The sequence below is a fragment of the Puma concolor genome, chromosome A2 (genome assembly GCF_028749965.1).
Source record: "Puma concolor isolate L17-30 chromosome A2, mPumCon1.1.hap2, whole genome shotgun sequence".
Classification (NCBI taxonomy): Eukaryota; Metazoa; Chordata; class Mammalia; order Carnivora; family Felidae; genus Puma; species Puma concolor.
Window position 1 is genome coordinate 100,560,120 of NC_141668.1, and position 24,530 is coordinate 100,584,649.

The following is a 24,530-nucleotide window of genomic DNA, read 5'->3' on the forward strand; positions in this document are numbered from 1 at the left end:
ATATCTTTTGGATGTATTATAATTTTGTTAACCAAACGTACATTGCAAAGGGTTTTTTGATATATATTGAAAATTGTCGTGAGACATTATATTCCCAACACTATTATGTGATATGTCTTTACCCTCTTGTCCTCATCAGTAGTTGATACTGTTTTTTTTTTTATTAAACAATTTGGTAGCTAAAACCACATCATTATAGGGGCGCCTGGGTGGCGCAGTCGGTTAAGCGTCCGACTTCAGCCAGGTCACGATCTCGCGGTCCGTGAGTTCGAGCCCCGCGTCAGGCTCTGGGCTGATGGCTCGGAACCTGGAGCCTGTTTCAGATTCTGTGTCTCCCTCTCTCTCTGCCCCTCCCCCGTTCATGCTCTGTCTCTCTCTGTCCCCAAAATAAATAAACGTTGAAAAAAAAATTAAAAAAATAAATAAATAAATAAAACCACATCATTATAATTTATACTTATTTGATTACTAATGAATTTTGTCTCAGAAAATAGCTTTATTGACCGTTTTTGTTTCTTCTTTGAAGAATTTCCATATCTATTACTTTTATTTATTTTTCCTATTGGAATTTTTATCTTTATTATGTAAGCTTTTTATTTAAAGATACTAAGTTTATTATATTTTCATACCTTATTGTTTGCCTTTTAATTTTGGTTATTGATTAATTTTCATTTCCTGGACCTGAGGATTTTTACCTACTTGAATTAAGGACCTTGACTGAGTTCCCCTACCATTCCTTCATGAAAAACTAAGGCAGATAAAGCTAACAAGGAAGCTTTCTTCAGAATAAGTTATGAGAGTCCACAGAATTTTCCAAGGGATATGTAGCTGGGCCTAATTTGTGTCTTATAGTCTACATGTCCCCAGAATCTTCAAGATAGTAATAGACAGTGTTATATATCTAATAGTTATTTGCTGGCTGATTGGTTTCTTCTGTAAGACATCAGACGATCTTTTATTTCTGTTATTTAAAGAGTTTCTCTGCTTTCTTTCCTTTAATAAATGTTGCTTGTGAGAAGCCTCATACTTTTATTTAAAAAAAAAAAAAAATCAAGGTTCCTTGGAGGCAAGATGTTCCTGAAAAAGAGAATATCCATAAGCCCAAGGATTAACTAATTAGCACTTAGGAAGTTGATTAAAATTCCAGTACAAGAATTTGAGGCATGCTGACTCCTATTTATTGTTTGAAATTCAGAGACCTTGATATAATTAGCTGTTACTCCCTCCATAAATTCTTGCTCTGACTTCCACAAGGCCTCCTGCTGCCCTCTCTCTCTGTCCCTGGTCCTGAGCATCAAGCCCTGTCAGCATCCAAGAGGCTCTCTTTGTTCAGAGTCTGTGCTGAGTGTAAATGCACTCTAATTGGGCTGGAACAGAATGCAGCCTACATCCGGTGGTGTGTGTTTCAAGTTCAGCTTTTGACGAATGTGAAAGGAGCACCGAGGTGCAGCCGGGCATCTTTCCCCTTTGACAGAGAGTCCTCAAACTGATTTTCCCAGGGCCTTCCCACCATGTTGAAGAAAGTTGAGGACTTACTGGTCCAGGACAGACTGGTGAAATAAGTTAAAAAAAAAAATCCTTGGGGCGCCTGGGTGGCGCAGTCGGTTAAGCGTCTGACTTCAGCCAGGTCACGATCTCGCGGTCCGTGAGTTCGAGCCCCGCGTCAGGCTCTGGGCGGATGGCTCAGAGCCTGGAGCCTGTTTCCGATTCTGTGTCTCCCTCTCTCTCTGCCCCTCCCCCGTTCATGCTCTGTCTCTCTCTGTCCCAAAAATAAATAAACGTTGAAAAAAAAATTAAAAAAAAAAATCCTTGCTTTCCAGGTGTCAGTGGGATCAGTTCTGTTAGTGAAACACTACTTTTCCAGTTGGCTATTCATTTAAAGATCCAACTCCATCCCCCTTTGAGCAAAAGGAGAAAGGGTGGGATTTAGATAAAATCCAGTGTTCTGAATCCTTTAGACACTCGAGTCCTCACTCCTGTGTGTCCCAAAGTCACAGGCAGCTTCATTCTGTCAGAGTTGACTGTGTGCTGTTGTGGTGCAACACTTCTGTTAAGTTGGAGTAGGAGAAGGTTGTACCATTTTATTAAACGGTGGCATCTGGGACCTCCTATTTTCAGCACAGATAGATTCAGAATAATTTATGTCAGTGTGAGGATTGCTGTTGGGGATTAGCAAAGGATATGTTCTTTGGGCTTATTTAGATCCTGGCTAAATATGGATGACTATATTTAGGAGGGCTCAACTACATTTATAGACATCCTAGTCCTTGAATAATAGAGCACTGGGGTTCTTCGCTGACTGCAGATGTCTTACAAACCTTTCCAGTTTAAACCTTAGATTACCCTTCACTTGCTCCTTATGGTAGATGTTTTCTCACAATCCGGCATATTCTGCTTTGTGAATGTTGCTATTATTTATGATATCTTTGAAAAAGAGATGGCTATGCTTATTACTTTCATTATACACATGGGAGGAGTATTATATTATGAGTGCATTGAGGGCCTACCGTTTGCCCAGATCCTGGTAGAGAACCCTGGCTGTTGAAGATGCCTAGACGGTAGCAGAGAGCAGCTGACAAGACCTCTCCTAACAAATATAGTTTCTGTTTCAGTAGATGGTCAATCCCTAAGAATCCATGATAGTACCTTTGTAGAATGAGTAGGCCTACATTTTGGGTGGACAGTGGTTTTTTTCCCCTAGTTGATATAGTTAAAACTTGTTTTAGGGCGGGGTTTGTTTGCTTTACAGAGATTTTGGAAAACTAAATAGTGTGCAAATGTCAGATATTACATACTTAGAATCTTTGTTCTCAGAAGATTTGAAAGCATTGCTTCTCCTTGGATGATCATAGTAAAGTGAGTCATGTGTTGCAGAGAAGTAGGAAAGCTTGTTTCAGGGCACACATTTAGAGATGGAATTCCTGGCTGGGTGTGAGATTCAGTGGACTATACGCTGATCTGGTCAGGCATTTTGATGCATTCAATCTCAGTGACTTCATAAAGCCATCTTATAAATTCAGCAGGGAAGACAGATGATCCTGTTTTAGAAATAAGACAGCTGAGGTGCAGACTGACTGACACCATGACTGATAAGTGGCAGTCAGCTTGAGAACCCAGCTATGTTCTGATTCATCTTTCTTCGGTGGGATGAATACACCCTTACCCCTTGATGTGGGTGTGTTTTCCTAGTGGACCCTAGCACAAAGACTTCCTTCTGCCTCTCCCCATACCACCCATCCATTTGCTCACGAAGTCACTTCTGAGAGCCCACCACTATTGGGAATGATCTGGAAACCCTCCTTACTCATCCCTCACAACCTCCCATTTGGCCACATGTCCAGAGCTCCAGCTGTCTGGGTCTGCCCTGAATCCTGGTGCTTATGCTAGATTTCGGGTTTGGAATTGATAGGCGAATCATGGTTTTGTTGGTAGACTTTCACTTGGCGGAACCGGCTCTCAATCCTGGGTGGTTTCTAGCAGGGATCTTCCTTTCCGCCTCCGACCCTACGGTACCTGATCTTCAGTCCTACCATGAAGCTCTTGGGTTGGTGTGCAAGCTGACTTTGACACCTGGGATTCAGTTAACAAGCATTTAGTGAAGGAAAGACTCGATGATGAAAATTCCCAGAACTTCTTAGTCCTCATTCAGTGTTTTCAGCTGACTCATGAAATATGTCATTCTGTGTTCTTCCAATTATCCAGCTGTAAAAAGGAATAATACCCCATTCTAACTTTAGGGAAGTATTATCTGTGTGTATTATTATATAATATTTCTTATACAAGAAAGCTGTTGTAAAAGTCCAGCTACCAAAAATAATGAAGAAGTTACCTGGATATTTGCAAATGTCAAAAGCTTAAACAAGCTTCAAGTAGCAGTAAATGAAACTATGTTTTAATGGTAAATAGCTCAGCTTCAAAAGTGTTTCTCTCTTCTGCTTCAGGAAATGTGGCTACAAAATGTTCTGTTTGGTAAAGATTATTTTTATTTATTTTGAGAGAGAGAGAGAGAGAGAGAGAGAGAGAGAGAATGAATGTGCACAAGCAAGGGAGGGCAGAAAGAGAGAGAGAGAGAATCCCAAGCAGGCCCCACACTGTCAGCACGGAGCCCAACACGGGACTCAATTTCAGGAACTGTGAGATGATGACGTGTGCTGAAATCAAGAGTCAGTTGCTTAACTGACTGAGCCATCCAGGTGGCCCCACAATAACATTTTCTGAAGAGAATCTTTTCTAAAGGAACAAATGGAGGTTGATGCTTTTCAAACTAGGTTTTATTTGACTAGCTTAATGAAAAACGGTAAAAAGGTGATTAGCAAATAACTGTGAACGAACGTAATGACCAAGGAGGCCCCAGTGAGGTTACTGAAGATCTCAGCAAAAACACCAGAAATAACATTTTGAGATCAGAGGGAGAATGGGATGGAAATAGTGTCCTAACATCTGAGGGCATTGGGAGGGTGTGAAGAGGAGTGTGTTCTCCTCACAAGTTTCTTGTGAAGCTCTTCTACCTTCCCAGCTGTTTGCTGTGTCTGCTTCCTTCCGGCAAAAAGTGATGTGTGCGTGCAGTGCCATGATAGTCCTTAGTGGATTTTTGTGGTCTGAGAAGAGTAGATTCTTTACAAATTCCTTTTAACTTAACTTTATTTTTCTCAACATGAAAGAATTTTACATGATTTCAAAGTCAAACTGTGAATAAAAAAGTATACACAGAGAAATGTGTCATCACTCTCTCTCCCATCTCCTAACCCAGCCCCCATGGGGTAAGCGTTCTCATTAGTTTTTACTATACCTTTCCTGTAATTCGTTTAGTAAGAAATTAATCAAATGTAGAATTTTCCTTTTCCGTAACAAGGAGCATAGTGGATGCACACTTTTGCCTATTGTCTTTTGAGTAACACTGCATCTTAGAAATCATTTCATACTGTTTCCGAGAGACCTCGGAACAAGAGACCTCTTGTTGGCCACGTTGTGTAGATTTATCGTAGTGTATTTTACCAGCCTGCTGTGAGTATCTGTGTCATTTCCAAGATTTTGCTATTAGAAATAATGCCATGATCAATAAACCATTGCATATTATGTTTCATATTTGTGGAGAGATAGTCAGTGGTTAAAGAGAAATACATTCATCGTTTCCCAGACACTGCTAGATTTCCTTCCCAATCCTCATGTCTGATAGTGCCTGGGAGTTGTTCTGTATTAACAGTTTGGTGCTTTTCGATACCCTGTCGTAGTTCTGAAGTTCACACATACCGCCATAGAGCCCATACACACATCTGTGCATGTCACATGCCCCACCACATGGGCAGCTGAGTGTCAAGGGCAGAGAGAGCCTCCTTTCACAGAGTCTGTCAGGCTGTTAGTGACAGATCTGGGAGCAGGATCCTGATGTCTTGGTCTGGATCTCTCTCTGCCACCCTGTAGTCATGGGGCAGTATGGGGAGAGGTGAGTGTCAAGTTCTAAGAAAGTGTGCCTGTCTCCAATAGTGATGGAGAATAAAGAAGGAACATTTAACATGCCACCTGGAAGAACGACCTGGTTGCTCAGCTTATAATAGAGGACTCTAGTGAAATAAATTGTAGTTTAGGGCAGACACTTGAAATTTCTCTTTCTTGCCAAAATAAATTAATTTCTTTAGCTGTCTGAATTTCCTTTCCTGAACTGGACAGGAACTAACAGAGTCTAAATTAAACTCATTTTCCATTCATACAGCTGGGTCACTTTGGGCTGTCCGAGTGTGCTTCTGGGTGTCCTAAAGCACATTTAAACCACCCCCCCTCACCCCCAGTGTTTCACGCTGTTTTCATAACCCATCTGATTTAGCCAGTGTAACACATAATATTTGCTTTCGCCTCTCCACTCTAGAGTCAGGGTCTATTTCTGAAACGTCTTGAGAGCTATTCGGGAAGACTGTTGCGGGAAGGCATCGCCATACACCTGCTAGCACTGGGCAAGGCAGAGGGCAGATGGTGGGGTCAGGCTGGGGAGTTGGGTGAGACAGACCCTGCCTTGCCCAAAGAAAGCTTTGTTTTCGTGACGCCTTTCCCTGTGTTCCCACTGGTAGATTTGCACTACTATTTGGGAGGTATTGTTTATACATAGGGTCCAATGAACTGGATCATGAATGTAGGAAGTTGTGAATTTAAAAAAAAAAATGGTAGAACAAGCCGAAGAATTTTAAAAATATCTTGTTTAGGTCCAGGACAGTGTTTCTGCTTGGAGTTCTCACTGAGCACTTGGTGCCGTCGGCTTGCTCTCACTTGTTGGAGGCGTGTGAGGCAGTCTGTCCACCAGGGCAGCATTTGCACCTGCTGTGCCCCCCATAACGTCAAGTGTGACACTTCCTTGGAAAGCACTCGGGAAGCTCTTAGGGTCTTTCCTCATCACCCTCCCTGTTTCTCATCCCTGGAAATGAGGGCAGGGGGCGGTACTGATGCTGGCAAGTGAATCCTGCTTTACACAGTCTGCCAGATGAGGATCTCCATGGGAGGAGCCATGATTTGAATATGCCTTTTGGAATATTCTGAAATAGAAAGATCTGGAAAGGTCAAAACTGTGGGAAATACCTTTCAAACACGAAAGTTGGGGAGAAATTGAAATAATTATAATATTTTAGTTCTAGCATATTTTAGATGTTGGAGTATCGTAATATGTGAATTTTAAATTTTGTTAAGTTTATTTATTTATTTGGAGAGAGACAGACAGTGAAAGGGGGGGGGCAGAGAGAGAGAGGGAGAGAGAGACTCTCAAGCAGGCTCTGTGCTGATGTGGGGCTTGAAACCACAAAACCGTGAGATCATGACCTGAGCCAAAACCAGAAGTTGGGCACTTAACCAACTGAGCCACCCAGGTGCCCCCGTACTGTGTGAATTTTTAAAAACAGATTGTCTTTAGTTTACTTTTTAATGAATTGGTCATGCCCATGTATGTAGGGAAATAGAAAGCTAGAAAAATTACAGGCAAAGAGATGTTTTCCTATGTTTTCTTCTTCCCTTTTAAGAAATATAAAGAAATAAAAAGTCATTGTGGAGGGTGGATCTCCCTCTGATGCAGGGTCTCCCCCAACCCTCTGCTTTCTACACTTCAAGATGTATCAACTTACCTTTCCTTGTGTCTTTTTGTCCAGTCGTCTTAACAATATGCAGATGACTTTCCACTGACAAAGGTTTTCTTCTATTTTCAGTGTACAGAGGCCAAAAAACATTGCTGGTATTTTGAAGGACTCTATCCAACATATTATATGTAAGTATTTGCATTTTTCTGTTGTTTTGATCTTGTGGTCACATCTTTCTCTGGGAATTATTTCTTTAATAGGTAATAGGACAGCTTATAGGATGGGGAACAGTCAGTTTGGGGAGGTCTTCACCCTTGGTTTCACATGCCTCTGCTCATGATTGTGCAGGTGACTTCCCTAAGGACATTCGGCCTGCTCCAACCACTTACTTTGAAGACAGCATGGAATACCATGTGCTTTGTTCTGTGATGCATGTGGGCTCATACACGATTGGACAAGAGGGGCAAGGTGTCTGAGCAGGGCCAGAGTCATGTTGGTTTAGACAAATTTTCTGAGGTAAAGGGAGCAGTGGGAGTAGAATTTTGAACTTGAGCTGGATAGGGAAAAAGTCCTTAGCTCAGCTGCTGGACTATGTGTGCGTGTCCGTGTGTGTGTGTGTGTGTGTGTGTGTGTGTGTGTGTGTGTGTTGACAATGAATACAAAGATCACCTGGCCTGTCTCCACCCCCCCCCCCCCCCCAGACAGGTACAGTCAGCCTTTCATGGCTCTTGGCTTCAAGAAGGATGTTTCTTCCTATGCCCTGGGTGCCTGCTGGTGTTATTCTAATTAAAGCATTGTTGTCTTTTACCCTGTTGTTTTTAAGGGTTTTTTTTTTTTTTTTAATTTTTTTTTTTTTCAACATTTATTTATTTTTGGGACAGAGAGAGACAGAGCATGAACGGGGGAGGGGCAGAGAGAGAGGGAGACACAGAATCGGAAACAGGCTCCAGGCTCCGAGCCATCAGCCCAGAGCCTGACGCGGGGCTCGAACTCACGGACCGCAAGATCGTGACCTGGCTGAAGTCGGACGCTCAACCGACTGCGCCACCCAGGCGCCCCTAAGGGTTTTTTTAAATGTCTGCTGAGTTAGCCACGTACTATGCTGAGCTACCTGCCTACATGGTCAGACTAACTCTCAAGGTTACCAGTTATTATTTTTATTGTATTTTGCAGTTCCATAGGTTTTGAGAGGAATGCCCCAAACCATTTTTTCCCCAAACTCCGTTATTTTTGGTATTGAATCTTATAAAACATGATAATTTTCAGTAACATATGTAATCATAGTAGAAACACTATATATTTTAGTGTATAAGGAGATTGGACAGGAAATAATAATAGTAGCAAAGAGTGTTATTTGTTAATTGGCCAATAGGTACCTTTTTATTACCTGCCATTTTGGGGTGAGTTTCTGATCTTGAAGAGACAAATATAGGAGGAGGAAGGTTGCCCACCCGTGAATGGGGACATGTTGACAAGCAGGAGTCCTCAATGCCCAACATTGCAGGGCTCCTGGCAGAAAGCCTCTGCAGCTGCAAAAAGACAAAGCCCACTTGGAAAAATCAAGCAGCAGCCTAAGGACTTTAATTACAGAGTTGTCAGCTTGAATAAAAATGGTTATGGGATGGCATGGAGGTAAAATATTTAGATTCTTAGAACAGTGGATATTCCTTGGGAAGCCCAGTTCCTTGATTCTGCTCCATATGCAAGATATGGGACGTCTTCCTATGTGTTCTTCCTTGAAAACGAATCTTTCTCAAAGTGTTCTGTAGATCAGCTGAGGAGCCATTTCTTGTTTTTTTACAGGTTGGGAGTTGGAGGTCATTGCTGTTCTTGTATTTACTTGTTTGTTTGTTTGTTCCTTTATTCATTTCCTTATTCGCTCCATATTTGGAAAGTGTTTTGTATTGACAGAGAATACAGAGATAAGCCTTGTTCTTGTCTTTAGTGTGGTGGGTCTGCTGGTTTGGATCCTCTCATCTGTGGGGGCTCTAAACTTTGGAAAGTAAAGTCACTCAATTATTAGAACACTGAGGCTCAATATAAAACATAGTAATAGTAACACTGAGAATTTACTATAGCCTAGACATTGTCCTCTGCCCTTTCCATAAATTAATGTCACTTAATCCCACAGCCACTTGAAAACTCCAGCCATACTCACTAGTCTTGCCTGTGATCTCTGTTCCCACTGCCTTCATGTGAATCCATACCTGCATTAATGCTCTTCTGACCCATTGCATATACTTTTTTTTTTAGCCAGCTTTAGTGAGATATAATTGACATATAACATGGTATAAACGTAAGGTGTACAACGTGATTTGATATACTTACATATTGCAAAATGATTACCACCATAGCTTTCGTGAACACCTCCGTTATGTCCCATAATCGCTATTTCTTTTTTGTGGTGAGAACACTTAAATTGACTCTTTTAGCAACTTTCAAGCATATAATGTAGTATTGTTAGCTATAATCACTGTGCTGTTCATGACATCCCCAGAACTTATTCATATGATGACTGGAAATTTTTACTCTTTGACTCATACCTCATTTCCCCCACCCACAGACTCTGGCAGCCACCATTCTACTCTCTTGTGATGAATTTGGCTTTCTGGATTCCACAAATAAGAGATCATATGCTATTTGTCTTTCTCTGACTTATTTCACTTACCATAATGCCCTCAAGGTACATCCATGTTGTTGAAAATGGCAGAACTTCCCTCTTTCTTTGGGGTGAGCTATATTTCACTTTATATATACACTGCATCTTCTTTATGTATTAATCTGTTGATGGTCATTTAGATTGCTTCTAGATCTTAGCTATTGTGAATAATGCTGCAGTGAACATGGGAGTGCAGATGCCTCTTCGAGATCATGTTTCATTTCCTTTGCACACTTAACCAGAAGTAGGATTCCTGGATCATGTGTTGTAATTTTATTTTTAATTTTCTGAGGATTCTCCATACTGTTTTCCATAATGGCTGGACCGATGTCTAATCCCAGCAATGCACAGGGTTCTGTGTCCTCACTGACACTTGTTGTCTCTTATCTTTTTGCTGGTAGCCATTTTAACTGGTGTGAGGTGATACCTGTGTATGGTTTTGATTTGCATTTCCTTGATGATGAGTAATGTTGAGCACCTTTTCATGTACTTGTTGGCCATTTGTTTATCTTCTTTGGGAAACTGTTCATTTCTGCCCATTTTTATTTTATTTTATTTTATTTTATTTTATTTTATTTTATTTTATTTTAATTTAATTTAATTTTATTTAGTAAATGTTTGTTTATTTTTGAGAGCGAGAGAGACAGAGCGTGAACAGGGGAGGGGCAGAGAGAGAGAGAGAGAGGGAGACACAGAATCCGAAGCAGGCTCCAGGCTCTAAGCTGTCAGCACAGAGCACGACGCGGGGCTCAAACCCATGAATCATGAGGTCATGACCTGAGCCGAAGTTGGACTCTTAACCAACTGAACCACTCAGACGCCCCTGCCCGTTTTTAATTGGATTATTATTATTGTTATTTTCCCCCATTGAGTTGTACAAGTTCCTTGTGTATTTTGGACATTCACCCCTCATCTGAGAAGTGGTTTACACATATTTTCTCCCATTCCATAGATTGCCTTTCATTTTGTTGATTGTTTCTTTTACTGTGTGTAGCTTTTTAGTTTGATGCAGCATAGAGCCCTTTAGCTGATGTTTGCTTTTGTTGTTTGTGCTTTTGGTGTCATATCCAAAAAAATCTTTGTCAAGACCAGTGTCGAGGTGCTTCTTCCCTATATTTTCTTCTAGGATTTTTGGCATATCAGGTGTTATAAGTGTTTGATCCATTCCAAGTTAATTTTTGTGAGTGGTGTGAGACAGAGGTTTGGTTTTATTGTCTTGTATGCATTTTTCCAGTTTTCCCAGCACCATTTGTTGAAGAGACTGTTCTTTCCCCATTGACTGTTGGCCTCCTTGTTGAATGTTCACTGATGATGTATGGAAGGGTTTACGTCTGGACTCTCTGTTCTGTTGGTCAATGTATGTATTTTTATGCTCATACCATTTTAGGATTTGTTTTTTCTATTTCGGGGGAAAATGCCCTTGGAATTTTGATAGGGATTGCATTGAATATGTAGATAGATTTCTATCTTTTTTCAGTCTCTTCTCTCATCAAGGTCTCACGTCTTTCTAAATTACTGAGATTTTCTTTCACTTCCCTGCCTAAAAACATCAGGAACAAAGCCCAAATTCTTAGCCACCTTTAAACCATAGCTTTCTAAGATATTGCCTGGTTTTATCTCCTTTATTAAGAGTCCCGGGGCACCTGGGTGGCTCAGTCAGTTAAGCGTCCCACCTCGGCTCAGGTCATGATCTCACGGTCCGTGAGTTCGAGCCCCGCGTTGGGCTCTGTGCTGACAGCTCAGAGCCTGGAGCCTGTTTCAGATTCTGTGTCTCCCTCTCTCTCTGCCCCTCCCCCGTTCATGCTGTGTCTCTCTCTGTCTCAAAAATAAAATAAACATTAAAAAAAAATTAAAAAAAAAAGAGTCCCATGAGGGCAAGGACCAGGAGTTTTGAATATTTGAACAACCAGTGCCTAAGATAGTGCCTGGCACACAGCAGGCACCCCCAAATGTTGAGTGGGTGCATTTCCTTCCAGTCCCCACCATCAGGCCAGCACTGACTTCTGCAAGCCAGTTCTCTGGCTGGCAGGCTCTTCGCTGGCTGGAAAGCCTTCCTTCAGAATTCCTTCCTTCTTCCTCATTTTGGCTCTGATATAAAATCTTTGAGAGTCTTCACACAGTCTTGTGTGCCCTGTGAGTGCTCCCAGGATGGGCCACAACCTGTACATTTATTTAACCCCACTGGTTGCCACAGTGCATGATACTGGCTGTTTACTTTCATCTTGGCACAGTTTATTTCCTGCCTGTTGATTCTCCCGTTTTTATTTCCCATGTTGTGGCACCTTTTCCTTAATCATAGACTTTAAGTGCTCCAGGGTCCAGAAGATCAGGGTGCAAATATTTGTTCTATAACTTTCTTTTAAATTGAGGTGAAGTTCACGTAGCAAAATGAACCATTGAAGTGAACAATTCAGCAGCATGTAGTATATTCACAACATTGTGAAGTCACTGCCTTTCTCCAGATCCACACATTACAGTCACTCCACTATTATATAGTGGCCCTTTGACCTTCTCAGTTAGCTTCTTCTTGAAATGCAGACATGAGTGTTGACCTGGCTGTATAGCATGGGCCTGTGTATGGTCAGCACTGAAATCATACACAAATATATACACACCCAAGGCCAGCTTGCATCTCCTCTGTGTGTGTATACAAGGTTGTTTCTTCTACCAACTGAGCTTGCCACTTCATTGCACCAGCAAGGTATTTGACACAGGTAAGATTTCTTCCCTACTTTCCATCAAGTTGGGGTAATGGTGCATTTTTATCCAAGAGGAGGAGGAGAAGTGGCTTGGATAAATTCTACTCCATCCACGTTTATGCTGCTTAAGGATAGATTTGCTACAGGCCAGATGCTAGGCACAGAAAGAGCACAACCCCAATTAGAAGCACTTGGGCCTATGGAAGACATGGGGAGCACGGTGTTCCCCAGAGCCAACTGGATCCATCATAGTTTCCATGGTGTTGGCACAGATGGTGGTGCAGGTTAAGGCGGCTTATGGCCAGCTTGAGCTCGCCTTCACAGGGAGCCTGAATGTCAAGAGCCAACATCCAGGCTGTGCCGTGCGGTCTCTCCACTGGATAACCAGACCTGCCTCTCGTTTAGTGTGCAAGGTACGGCTTGAGGGGCTGAGATGGCTGCACTCTGTTCATTCCATCCACAGACATGTGTGGAGCGTCTTCCAGCGTGTCTGTTGCTGGGATACAGCGGTGTAGGGCCGGGATGGTGCCTGTGCCCCAGGGAGCCGCAGTGTAATCATGTGTGGCTGAGCAGTTCTTTTTGAAGCACCTTTAATATTCAATCTAAAACCCATGAATTGTAACAGATCTCACTTAAAAAATACATTCCTGGTATCTTCTACCTTTCATTTCTTCTGGGTATAGTGCTTTGTATGAAATTCTTCAAAGTACGTAATTCCTTGACGATATGTAGACTCAAGATGGTGTCCTCTTATTCTATGACAGGACTTTTTCCCCCTGCAGAAAATATATTCCAAACAACACCTCTGTTTTGTGCTTACAATTTATCATGGACTGCATTAGGGAGAGGACATTTAGTTTGCGAACTTGTTTTAGAGATTTTACTTTTGCATTTGAAATCTGATTTTGTTTATCTCACCAGAAATCCTATATGGCATCCCTACTTTCCCTGCCTCTCTGTGTGCTTCTGAATTTTATTCCAGCACTACAGTTACCAAGCTAATAGAGGCTATTTTTTTAAGTCAGTTAGGTTTCCACTGTAGCTACCTAGACACACATCTGTCTCTCTCTGGCTCTCCCTTCAGTCAGTTTTTTAATTTCTTGCACTTGTGTTTTTCTTAGTGCCTGTTGAGCTAGAAGTCTGCATACATAAACGTACAAACAAAACATTACCCTTGTTTTTGAAGAACAAGTCCCTTGGAAATCCGAACAGAGAAGCCACGCGTTTCAGACTTCCTATTTTTTTTCTTTCCCCCTGCCCCTCACTCTACTACCTTTCTTTCTTGTTTACAGGCTGCCCTTCCAAAAGCCTTTAATTAAAATGTGCCTCTTTTTCTACTTTGGTTCAGGGCTTCCTTGTCGGTCCTCCTGGCAACAGGAGCTATTTTGAACCACTCAGAATAGCTGGGTGGTCATGTGGACTCACCGAATCCAGTTCCTTTGCTTTCAGTCTCCACTTGAATTGTTCTTCTGTCAGGGGCTTGCTCACACAACCCTCCACCCACCCCCACCCTCCCGCTTTGTCTACACAGCATAAAACACCATGAGAGCTGCAGGAGGCACGAGGTGGGGAGATAAGGGAAGGTCCTTGCCAAGAAGCATGTCCCGGGGTAGAGGCAGGCACAGGGCCACACACATCCAAAGGAGCACTCTTGTCCTCCCTATTTGTTTAGAGTCCAGAAAGTATGCAGTCAGAGGTGGCATTTGTCACCGAAGAGTCTAAATGCAGTGTCACATTCTGGAACTTGCTTTGATGCCCAGGTAGCGGTAGGAGGCACTGAATTCCTTGTCGGGTGCCTGGGAGCTGGTGTCCTGTCTCAGGTAGTGTACCCTCTGCTCCTGAGGGTGCGGAAGGACAGTCATGCCGCACAGGAGAGCTAGTTCTGGGCCCTCCTGTTCTCACCAGCTGAGCAACCTGGCCGATCACTTGGCTTTAGGCCTTCTTTCTCCCGTTAGAAAGTAGCTGTGGTAATGGTAGCTGCCACATTCAGTTGCAGTGAGGGTTGACACTGCTGTGCATGTTCATAATGTGTGTATCATCACTGATATGGCTTGGGGAGGGTCGGGGGTCTGTGTCCATAGATGACATCATGGGATCCCTGACTTCATATACAAGGATTGCTGCCCCAGAGGGACAGGAAGATTAGATGAGCTTGTCTCACTGTGAGACATGCTCTTGGTGACTCTCGGAAGGGCCCTTCCCAGCCTGGGTCCCATATCCAGAGGTTGGCACAGGGTGCCCTTGGTGCTGGATTGAATAGCATCATGGCCATAACCAGCCCCTTCCTGGGCAGTTGTGGGGGAGGACCTCGCAGATCAGGAGCAGTGTCTCTCCTCTGTTCAAGCTCTTTCTGCTGAGATTTGCAGTCTGAGGCTTGTCCCGGAGACTCTCTTGTCCTCAGTCGCCATCCATGGACGGACATGTATCTTCAAAACCAGAGGTGGGAGACAGCTTGCAAAGCAGAAGTAAGTGCAACATGTTCCATGGGCATGTAGATGGGTAGGTTTCCTAGGGTGGGGCTAGGGACCTCAGGGCCTCCTCCAAAGTGGACAGTGGTGTACGAGCCTCGCATGGAAGGCTGGCAGTGCCTTACAGCCCCAGCTCACTGTATAATGGTCACCAGGATCCACCCATATTTCCATGTCTTCTTCAGACCAAGACAGAGTAGAGCGTGTCCCCGTGTTTTCCCACACTGTAGCTGACACAGGGTCCTCTACAATGTCAGGGGAATTGTGAGGGAATTAATGACAACACAAGGACTGAAAATAACAATAGCTGACATGTACTGAGCGCTTACTATGTGCAGTGCCCTTTCTGAGCTTGGTGTATGTGTGATCTCCTTCAGAAAGCTTTTGATAGTGGCCTCTCTTCCTTTATCTCTGTTTCAGCTGAGGGATGTGTATCCTTCTCTGGTCCTTTGCTACCGTGTTCCATCATCAGACTTACTGTTGCCAAAGTAAAACATTGGTTGTCTTCTTCCTCCCTAGCCTGGGAATCTTTTGAGGGTATGAGTTCTGTCTTGCTGATTTCCATATCTCTGTGCTAACACAGGGCCTGACACAGAAGGTGTTTGGGGCACATTTAGTAACTGAAACAAATGGTGGGGGGTGGAGAAGGCAAGAGTGAATCACCGTCAGTCTTTGGTGATGGAAAATGTTTTAGGGACTGGAAGACAAGACCTTCTCTAGTCCTACTCTGCCATTAGGTTGCAGTGTTATTGTGGGCAAATCTGACTTTCCTGAGTCCCAGTTTCCTATGCTAGGTAATCTCGAAGGTCTCATCCTGCTTATTCTATGACACCTACTTATTCTATGGCTGTCTGTGCAGAGTAATTTACAGCATAGAGAATAAAAGGTGAATGACCGAGGAGGCTTATGTATTGTAGCAGAAACAGCATACCAATGTGGGATGGATTTCAGTGTAATAGGGGTCCACCCTTCCTGCCAAATACAAAACAGCCACTTAATATTTTCTTTCAAAGCAACGAGTCATTTTTCTTCTGCAGGTCTTAGTATTGACACAACAGTAGGAAAAAGAGGTTAATCACACAGTCAGCCAGCAGGATGGATCTAGGCGCCTGTGACCACTTACTGTTTCAGATTCTGAGGTTCCTAAGATATCTTCCTAGGAGGTGCTGAGCTGGAGCTTTGCGACAGTCATGTGTGTGAATGCTTATTCAGACAATGACTTTTTTTTCATATGATTTTAAACAGGCCACAGGAAGCTGGTCATTTACATGTGCATGTTTCCTGGTCTTTATGAATAGAAATGAATCTAGTAATCCCTTCTGGAAAATTGAGGGTACGTTAAAAGTGAGTTGGGTAATCTTCACTAGACAACAATGATTTTGAAGCAAGATAACCTAGTGGCCCTCTGGATAGCTGGCAAGTGGGAAAGGTTTGACCCAAAGGTGGTCCTTGATTTATCTGTATTTTCATAGAATACTAAGAAAACCTCAAGACCATACCTATCCAGTTTTACAAATGAAATAACTAGCAACAGGAGAGGTTAAGCCATTAACCTGGGTTTATGGCTTCTTTAGGGATCTTTTGCCTAGTGGTCACATCTGTGGCTGGAACAGAGGTGTAGAGTATTTGAATTCTAGATGTTTCTTTTACCCACTTAGTTTAGTTTAGTTTATTTAAGTTTATTTATTTATTCTGAGAGAGACAGAGAGAGTGATCGGGGGAGGGGCAGAGAGACAGAGGGAGACAGAGTCCCAAGCAGGCTCCACACCTGTCGGGCTCACGAACCTCAAGATCATGACCTGAGCTGAAACCACGAGCCGGATGCTTAACTGGCTGAGCCACCCAGGCGCCGCTTACTCACTGATTTTCATTGTGGGTTCAGATCAAAGAGAATCTGGGGAAATTTCTCAGAAGTCACCTCCACTGAGACTCGAGGGAATCCACACCGCACCTAGCTCAAAGGAGAAAAGGAAAGGGAACAGTGTTTTGGTCAAATACATGGAAAGTGTTTTGGTCAAATACAAAAGATAGAATACATGAAAGAGAATTAATGAGTACATCATCAGGGTCATGTATTAATTCCTCTAACATGTATCGAGTCCCTGCTATTTCCACACCACCACTAAAGGGGCTGGAGAGTGAGTGGGAGGGACCTTGGGACATAAAGATGAGGGAGCCAGGACCTGCCATTCCGGAATTCATGGTCCATAGCTTATCCGGCAGCAGCATGTGCCCAGCACTGGGGAGCACTGGGTAGAGGTCATTCTTTCCAGTACTGCTCTTCCCTTGTGACCAGGCCTTTTCAGGCCCTGTTCCCAAGTCTCCCATTGGAGTGTTGAAACTTCTTTTAAAGTACTCACATTACCCTGGTTTATTGTGTCTCTCTAGGTTTATTTCTCTGCTGTCAGTAATTAATGGTCTGAGTGCATGAAGTGTTATTTGCAGATGTCACATCTATATCCTAGAAACAGGATGTGGAGAGCCAGAACCAGGCCAGGCGGGGCCACCTTAGCTGCCTGCTAGACTTTTAGGTGCCAAGGTCATTTCCAGGGGCACTGAGACATTCCAGGGCCACCTCCGATCATTACTAGGCACTGGTGTGCACCACCCTCCCTATTGTGTTGTCAGACCCTGAGCCTGATGGAGTTTCCTCTCTGTGAGGTCAGCTGGACTCCATGTGCCCTGCTCTCCTCCCAGCAGCATTGGGAACTTGAGGGATGTACAGAGTGGAAAGAAGTGTGGGGTGAGGGAGCAGGCGTGCCTCCTTCACCATGCAGTCCTCACCCGCCTCTTGCTGTTCTGCCATGATGAGGCAGCTGAACACAGCCTTTACTTAGCAGCCTTGGGAGGGGGAGGTGTCTGGTCTAGTCTGGGGACAGATACTCTAAAGAAGAATTTTTCTTCTTCCTCAGTTCTTATTGTTGGGCTTAGCAAGGAAGATTCTTGGTGGAAGTTGGCATTTTCTTGTCCTCAGAACAGGGAGAAAGATTTCCCTGATTATTCACCCTTCACATCTCTAGACTCCTGCTGTGGTCTGAATGTTTGTGTTACCCCAAAATTCATATGTTGATTCCTAAGCCCCCAAGGTGATGGTACTAGGAAGTCAAGCTTTTGGGAGGTGGTTAGGTCATGAAGGCTGAGCCCTCAGAATGCTTTTTATAAAAGAGGCTCTGAAGAGATCCCTTGTTCCTTCCACCATTGAGGGAAGACACAGCAAGGAGGCACCAGCTATGAACCAGAAAGAGGGCCCTCACGGGGCGCCTGCGTGGCTCAGTCGGTTAAGTGTCCGACTTCGGCTCAGGTCATGATCTCACAGTTTGAGTTTGAGCCCTGCGTCGGGCTCTGTGCTGACAGCTCAGAGCCTGGAGCCTGCTTCACATTCTGTGTCTCCCTCTCTCTCTGCCCCTTCCCTGCTCATGCTCTGTCTCTCTCTGTCTCAAAAATAAATAAACATTAAAAAAAAAAAAAAGAAAGAAAGAGGGCCCTCATGAGAACATGATCGTGATCATTGATCTTGGACTTGCCAGACTCCAGAACAGTGAGAATTAACTTTATGTTGTTTATTAGCCAGTGGTATTTTGTTATAGCAACCCAAATGAACACAGACAACCCTAAAATGCCTTATTTCTGTATATATTGGGTAACTTGATTTTTTGAGTTTACATATTGTATATAGTCCTCTGAATCCATATACAAAACAACCTCATTATTTTTTATAATAGAGTATTCCCTGGGGAGTCACCGTAACCCACACATTTCCCTGTAATCATTGTATGTTCAGGTAGTGTCCATTCTGTTTTGTTTTGTTTTGTTTTTACTACTGAAGGTCCAAATTCCATTTCTAATTTTCTAAAATTTAACATGGTATTCATAAATAATTTTTAAAAATTTTTTAATGTTTATTTATTCTTGAGAGAGAGAGAAAGTCAGAGCATGAGTGGGGGAGGGGCAGAGAGAGAGGGAGACACAGAATCTGAAGCAGGCTCTAGGCTCCGAGGTGTCAGCACAGAGCCTAATGCGGGGCTCAAACCGATGAACTGTGAGGTCATGAGCTAAGCTGAAGTTGGATGCTTTACCAGCTGAGCCACCCAGGAGCCCCTTTTCAACCTTCTTTGTTGAGAGATTTTATCATGAACAGATTTTGCATTTTGTCAAATGCTTTTTCTACATGTATTGAGATGATCATATGATTTTTATCCTTCATTTTGGTAATGTGGTATATCACATAGATTTGTTTGTGAATGTTGAGTCATCCTTGCATTCCTGGAATAAATCGCACTTGGTCATGGTGAATAATCCTTGTAATGTATTGTTGAGTGTGGTTTGCTCATATTTTGTTGAGAATTTTTCCATCTAAGTTCATCAGAAATATTGGCCTGTAGTTTTCTTATTTTGTAGTGCCCTTTGGTCTGGTTTTGGTGTTAGGATAATGCTGGCCTCATAGAATATATTTGGAAGCTTTCCTTCCTCTTAATTTTTTTGGACTAGCTTGAAGAGAAGAGGTATTAACTTTCCTTTAAATGTTTCATAGAATTTACCTGTGAATCCATCTGGTCCTGGTCTCGTGTTTGTTGGGAGTTTTTTGATTACTGATTCAATTTCATTGCCAGTATTGGTCTATTCACATTTTCTCTTTCTCAGTAATTTCAGTTTTGGAAGATTGTATGTTTCTAGGAGTTCATCCATTTCTTCTAGGTTGTCCAATATGTTGACATGTAATTTTTCGTAGTAGTCTTTTACAATCCTTTGCATTTCTGTGGTATCAGTTGTTACTTCATTTCTGATTTTATTTATTTGGGTGCTATTTTATTTCTTGAAGAATCTTGCTAAAGCTTTATCAGTTTTGTTTACCTTTTCAAAGAGCTAGTTTTTGGTTTCATTGATCTTTTCTATTCTTCTAGTTCTTTTATTTCTGCTCTGTTATTTATTATTTCTTTCCTTCTACCGACTTTGGGCTTTGTTCTTCTTTTTCTAGTGTCTTTAGATATAAGGTTAGATTATTTACCTGAGATTTTCCTTATTTCTAAATGGAGTCCTATAATTTCTCTCTTAGAACTGATTTCACTGCATCCCAAACATTTTGGATCATTGTGTTTTCATTTTTATTTGTCTCCATGTATTTTTTTATTTCCTCTTTGATTTCTTCATTGACCCATTGGTTGTTTAATAGTATGCTGTTGATTCTCCACGTTTGTGTTTTTTCCATATTTTTTCTTATAATGGATTTCTAGTTCATACCATTGTGGTCAGAAGAGATGCACTACATGATTTCATTATTCTTCCATTTGTAGAGATTCGTTTTGTTGTCTAACATGTGAGCTATCCCAGAGAATGTTCATGTGAGCAAATTTTTAAGTAATTCACTTGGTAGCAGAAATGGATTTGCACAGACACAGGGCTGTTCTTTGTAAAATTCCATCTAGCATGATGTGTTAAAAGATAAACTGGGGCATATTAGAAAATGTTAGCATTTATTTGTGTAAACATCCATCCAAATTGGGCAATCCCATAACGGAAGTTGTTAGGAGCACTCTACCAACAGGAACTTGGGGCAAGGATTTTATAGAGAAGCAAATCAAGGAAATTATTTAATGGGCTGTAATGTAAGTGGTTGCATTATTTGGGAGACCCTAGCTGTCTATTTGTGAGTGGTTCTTAACCTTGAGGCATTTACAGGAATTGACTCTGGCTTAGGTTTTGGTTTGCTTACATAGGCTGTGATGCCACCTCAGTTGATGGCCTCTTGTTTGATTATCTTAACAGGTGTTTTGTGACTTTCAGTGCAGATTGTGCTCAGTGGTATTATGCAATCTTATCATCCACGAATCCAAACGGTTCTGAGTTCTCCACATATCTGGTCCCAGGAGTTTGTAGAAAGGATTTCAGTGTGCCCCACTACTTGATAAACATCTCTGTACATACTATATCTTGATATGCTTGAACTTATTTTTGTCATGGGATGATTTTGCAGAAATGTAATTGTGTTAGCAAAGGTTATGCTTATGTTATATTTTAGTAAATACTGCCAGACTAGCCTCCCCAAAGCTCTCATGATATAATCAGCCAAGAATGTATGAGAGCACCTGTTTCCAGCCATCTTCACCAGCACTGGGTGTCATATTGTCATCAAAGTACCCTTTGTACTCTGAGTTCATGGTAGTTAATGTGCTATTTCATCTCGAGGAGTCTCCTTTCTACTACATTGTCACTTTTGCTTAAGGCCAGGCACTTATGATGTGCCTGGAGCCATGGTAGGCACCCGGGCAGTACCTAAAGGAATGACATAGGACTGCTCTTAAGCTCGGGGTCCCGTATGGAGGACAGATGCTGTTAACGATGAACAATAATACAGTACGTGATGAGAACTGTATCAATGGAGATCTAGCAAAGGGGGAATCATGGTGTATGTGGGAGAATTAGGGGTGGTGTTAGGGAAGACTTCACAAAGCTGACCTTTGAAGGGTGAGGAGCAGTTTCAGAGGCTTTAGTGAAGTGTAAGGCATGGAAGTATGAAGATGCATCATATATTTGGGGAACCACAAGTCTAGAGTTCAGGGTGCCTGGCAGGTGGCAGGGGATGAGGTGGAAAAAGGAGGGTGAGGCTCATTGAGAAGGGTCTAGTGGAGACTTCCTTCTGCACAGTGCATCAGCTTGGTCTGTCAGAAAGCTGTCAGGACAGTACACGGCTGAGAGCCATGTAAATGAGGCGGTTGTTGTCTCAAAATGAGGAGGTTATTGCTGTAGTCAGGGCAAAATATGGAAGGTCTGACCCTATGAAGACAGAGCTAAAGAACACAGTGGTGGGCTGGAATGGTATTTCACAGAAGAACCAGTGTGGGAATAAAGGGACTCAGTTACTCAGAGGTCTCCATTTGGGCAGATAGTGAGAGAGATCATGCAAAGGACAGGTTTTAAGGAGGGATTTAGCAGAGGAGGGAGTAGAGGATGTCAGCTATGTCCATGTTGAGTTTGAAGTTCTTGCAGAACATCCCAGAAGCATGGATCGTGGGAGCTTTGTTTTTGTAGCTCAAGAGGGAGTCCAGGGATAGAGTGTAGATTTAAGAGTTCTGAGCATGTAAATAGGAGTTCATCACCCAAGTAAAAGTAAAGCTGAGAAAGTAAGCCAGGTATCATCTTGACTCTAATTTTTAAGATTTTTGAGCTAATTGGCACTAGAGTCTGTCTGCTTTAAAGATTGTAATGGCAAATTCTTATCATTCCATTTGTATTGTTATGGTAGTTCTATTTAAATAAAATGACATGTATTAACAGATTTAAATTCTGTAAGATCATAGGACTTCACTTCTGTTTTTCATTTTCCATGTTAATTCACTCTTCTTGCCAGAATTTAGTTTTCCAGTCTGAGAGTTAATCCAGAGCTACAGGAATAAGTCCTTTGGTTTTCAGGACAGAGTTGAATGAAACTGATTTTAAGTGATCAGATCCTTTCTGTCTGAAAGGAGAAAAGATGAGAAACCTCTCCCAGAAACACAAGGTTAGAGTCTCCGAACTTGGAGTTAGCAAAAGTCAGCTGTGGTTTCAAGCCTCCTGGTCCATTTTACCTCATCTCCTCACCTCAACAGTGGGTGCAAGTGCTCTGAGGCATCAGCGATTCAAGGGCTACATGGCAAGGGAATGAGCCCTTTGTAAGCCATTTGGTCTGTTACTTTTAGGACTTATCATAAGCATTTATAGTATTTTCTTCCATGGCAAAAGTAAAAATTCCCTAGGTAATCCCCATATGCCACCCTAAGGACAACCAGTCCTGGTTTATTCGAGATGTTTTCTAGTAAAAGATGTGCCTCTGGAGAAACAACTCGTGGGGCAGCTGTCCTTCCCACCTTCTTCAGAGCCCAGAGATGGTTGACTTTGCCATGGGGTATGTCAACCAGATCAGAGTTAAAATATCATCAAAGCGGGACCTTGTCTCAACAGATAGGCACAGCCCTGCCTGTGACACAAAGTCACACTGGGAAAGAAATGATACTGACATATCAACAGTCAACTGACATTGACAGAAAGAATGAACCATCAGCTCATCTTCAAATCTGTGAAGTTTTTGTCTTGACAGCCAGACAGATGAAAGGCTTAAAATGTGTGATTGGAGAGATGAAAGTCCTTTAAAAAAAAGTCTTTCTCTCACAGATATTCACTATCGCAACTGATCCGAATATGTGTATTACTTTGATTGTGATGATTGTATCACAGGTGTTTTCGTATGTCCAAACATCTAACTGCGTGCATTAAATCTGTGAAGTTTTTTTGCATAACAATTATGCCTCAGTAAAAGTGCTTTTTTAATTGGCAGAAAAATAAAAACAATAAACCCCACCACATGCACGCACTCACATGCACAAGCACAAACTCGCACCTTACTCCTGCTCTCTTGACTGGGTGCCGAGAAAGGAGGAAGAGACAAGAGCTCTCCAAATTTAGATCCTTTGGCTCTCAGTCCTGGCTGTGTACCAGACTCACCTGAGAGGAGTGATTCACAACCAAAAGGCATGGGTGTTTTTTAAAGCTACCTGATGGTTCTGGAGAACCATTTTCCTGAGTGCTCAACACAGAGTGTGAGCACTTGGAGAGCTAGGTGCTCCCCCTGGACCTCGTCCTTCCCTGTTTGCAGGGGAGACTTATTGCTGTTTCATTCAAATGGAGAACTTTCCCATAGTAGGTTGGGGTCTGAAAGGCAAGCCAGAGCTATGATCTGCCATGTTATGGCATCCTAAGGCTGAAAATGAAAAATTATATTAAATAGTATATCATAAAAAAGCTTGTTATAGGAAGGTAGAATTGATGGTGACTAATAGATTTTAGGATGACAGACTCAATTTTGGGCAAGAGATGGCTGTGACTCATTGATATGCATCTGGAAGTGATGCTTCAGGGAGTTGGTGGGACATTTCAGGAAGATACCTTGTTTAGGAGAGAAGAGGCGGGACTACTCAGGATGTCGATATGCTTAGGAAGCAAGCAGCCCACCGGGTTGAGGTTTTAAAAGGGCATGTGCAAAAGATGAAAAGTGAGCTCATCACCCAGGGCATTTGCTCGAGAAGGGGGCTCCTAGGTGGAGGCTTCAGGAGAATCATCTAGAGGAGATTATTAAAGGGATATTCTGTGATCATCTGGAACTAATTTGGGTTTACCCCTCAATGTCCTGTGAGGTTGGGATCATTCTTTTCAAAGGGACCATAAGACTGGGAGATCTGCAACTTGACAGTGTGCCTCAGTTTCATGGGGACATTTAATAGCCTCTCACATGATAGCTCAGCGATGAGACAGGGAATTCTGCTCTAAATGGGCCAGGTGGGTGGATCTGTAACTGGTATAAGAGCTGTCCCTATAAATTAAGATTAATAAAATACCAACATGGAAGGAAGCTCTAATGGAGCTCACCATTGGCTCCGTCCTCAATACTTTGTCACTGATTTGAGTGACAATATGGAAGGCATACTGTAGCAGTCACACTCACAAGCTGTAGGGAGAGGAGGTCTTGGATCCTTTCTTCCTTCCAACTTCCTCTTTATTATAAGTGAATATATAATTCACATACTGCTTTCTTTTCATCCAGGCACTGAACGCTCTGAGTGGTCAGCATATAGGACAGCTGGTTAGTGTCCTAGAACCCACTTAGTGCTGGGTCTGGGTGCTC

General features: G+C 42.5%; 1 protein-coding gene across 1 annotated transcript in view; it reads left to right on the forward strand.

The window, feature by feature from the left end:
• VOPP1 (VOPP1 WW domain binding protein) overlaps positions 1-24,530 on the forward strand; it is a 110,813-nt gene that overhangs the window by 44,208 nt on the left and 42,075 nt on the right. Inside the window, exon 2 of the mRNA XM_086697060.1 lies at positions 7,182-7,240. Coding sequence (XP_086553186.1) covers positions 7,182-7,240 — 59 coding nt within the window. The remainder of the gene's footprint in view (positions 1-7,181; positions 7,241-24,530) is intronic.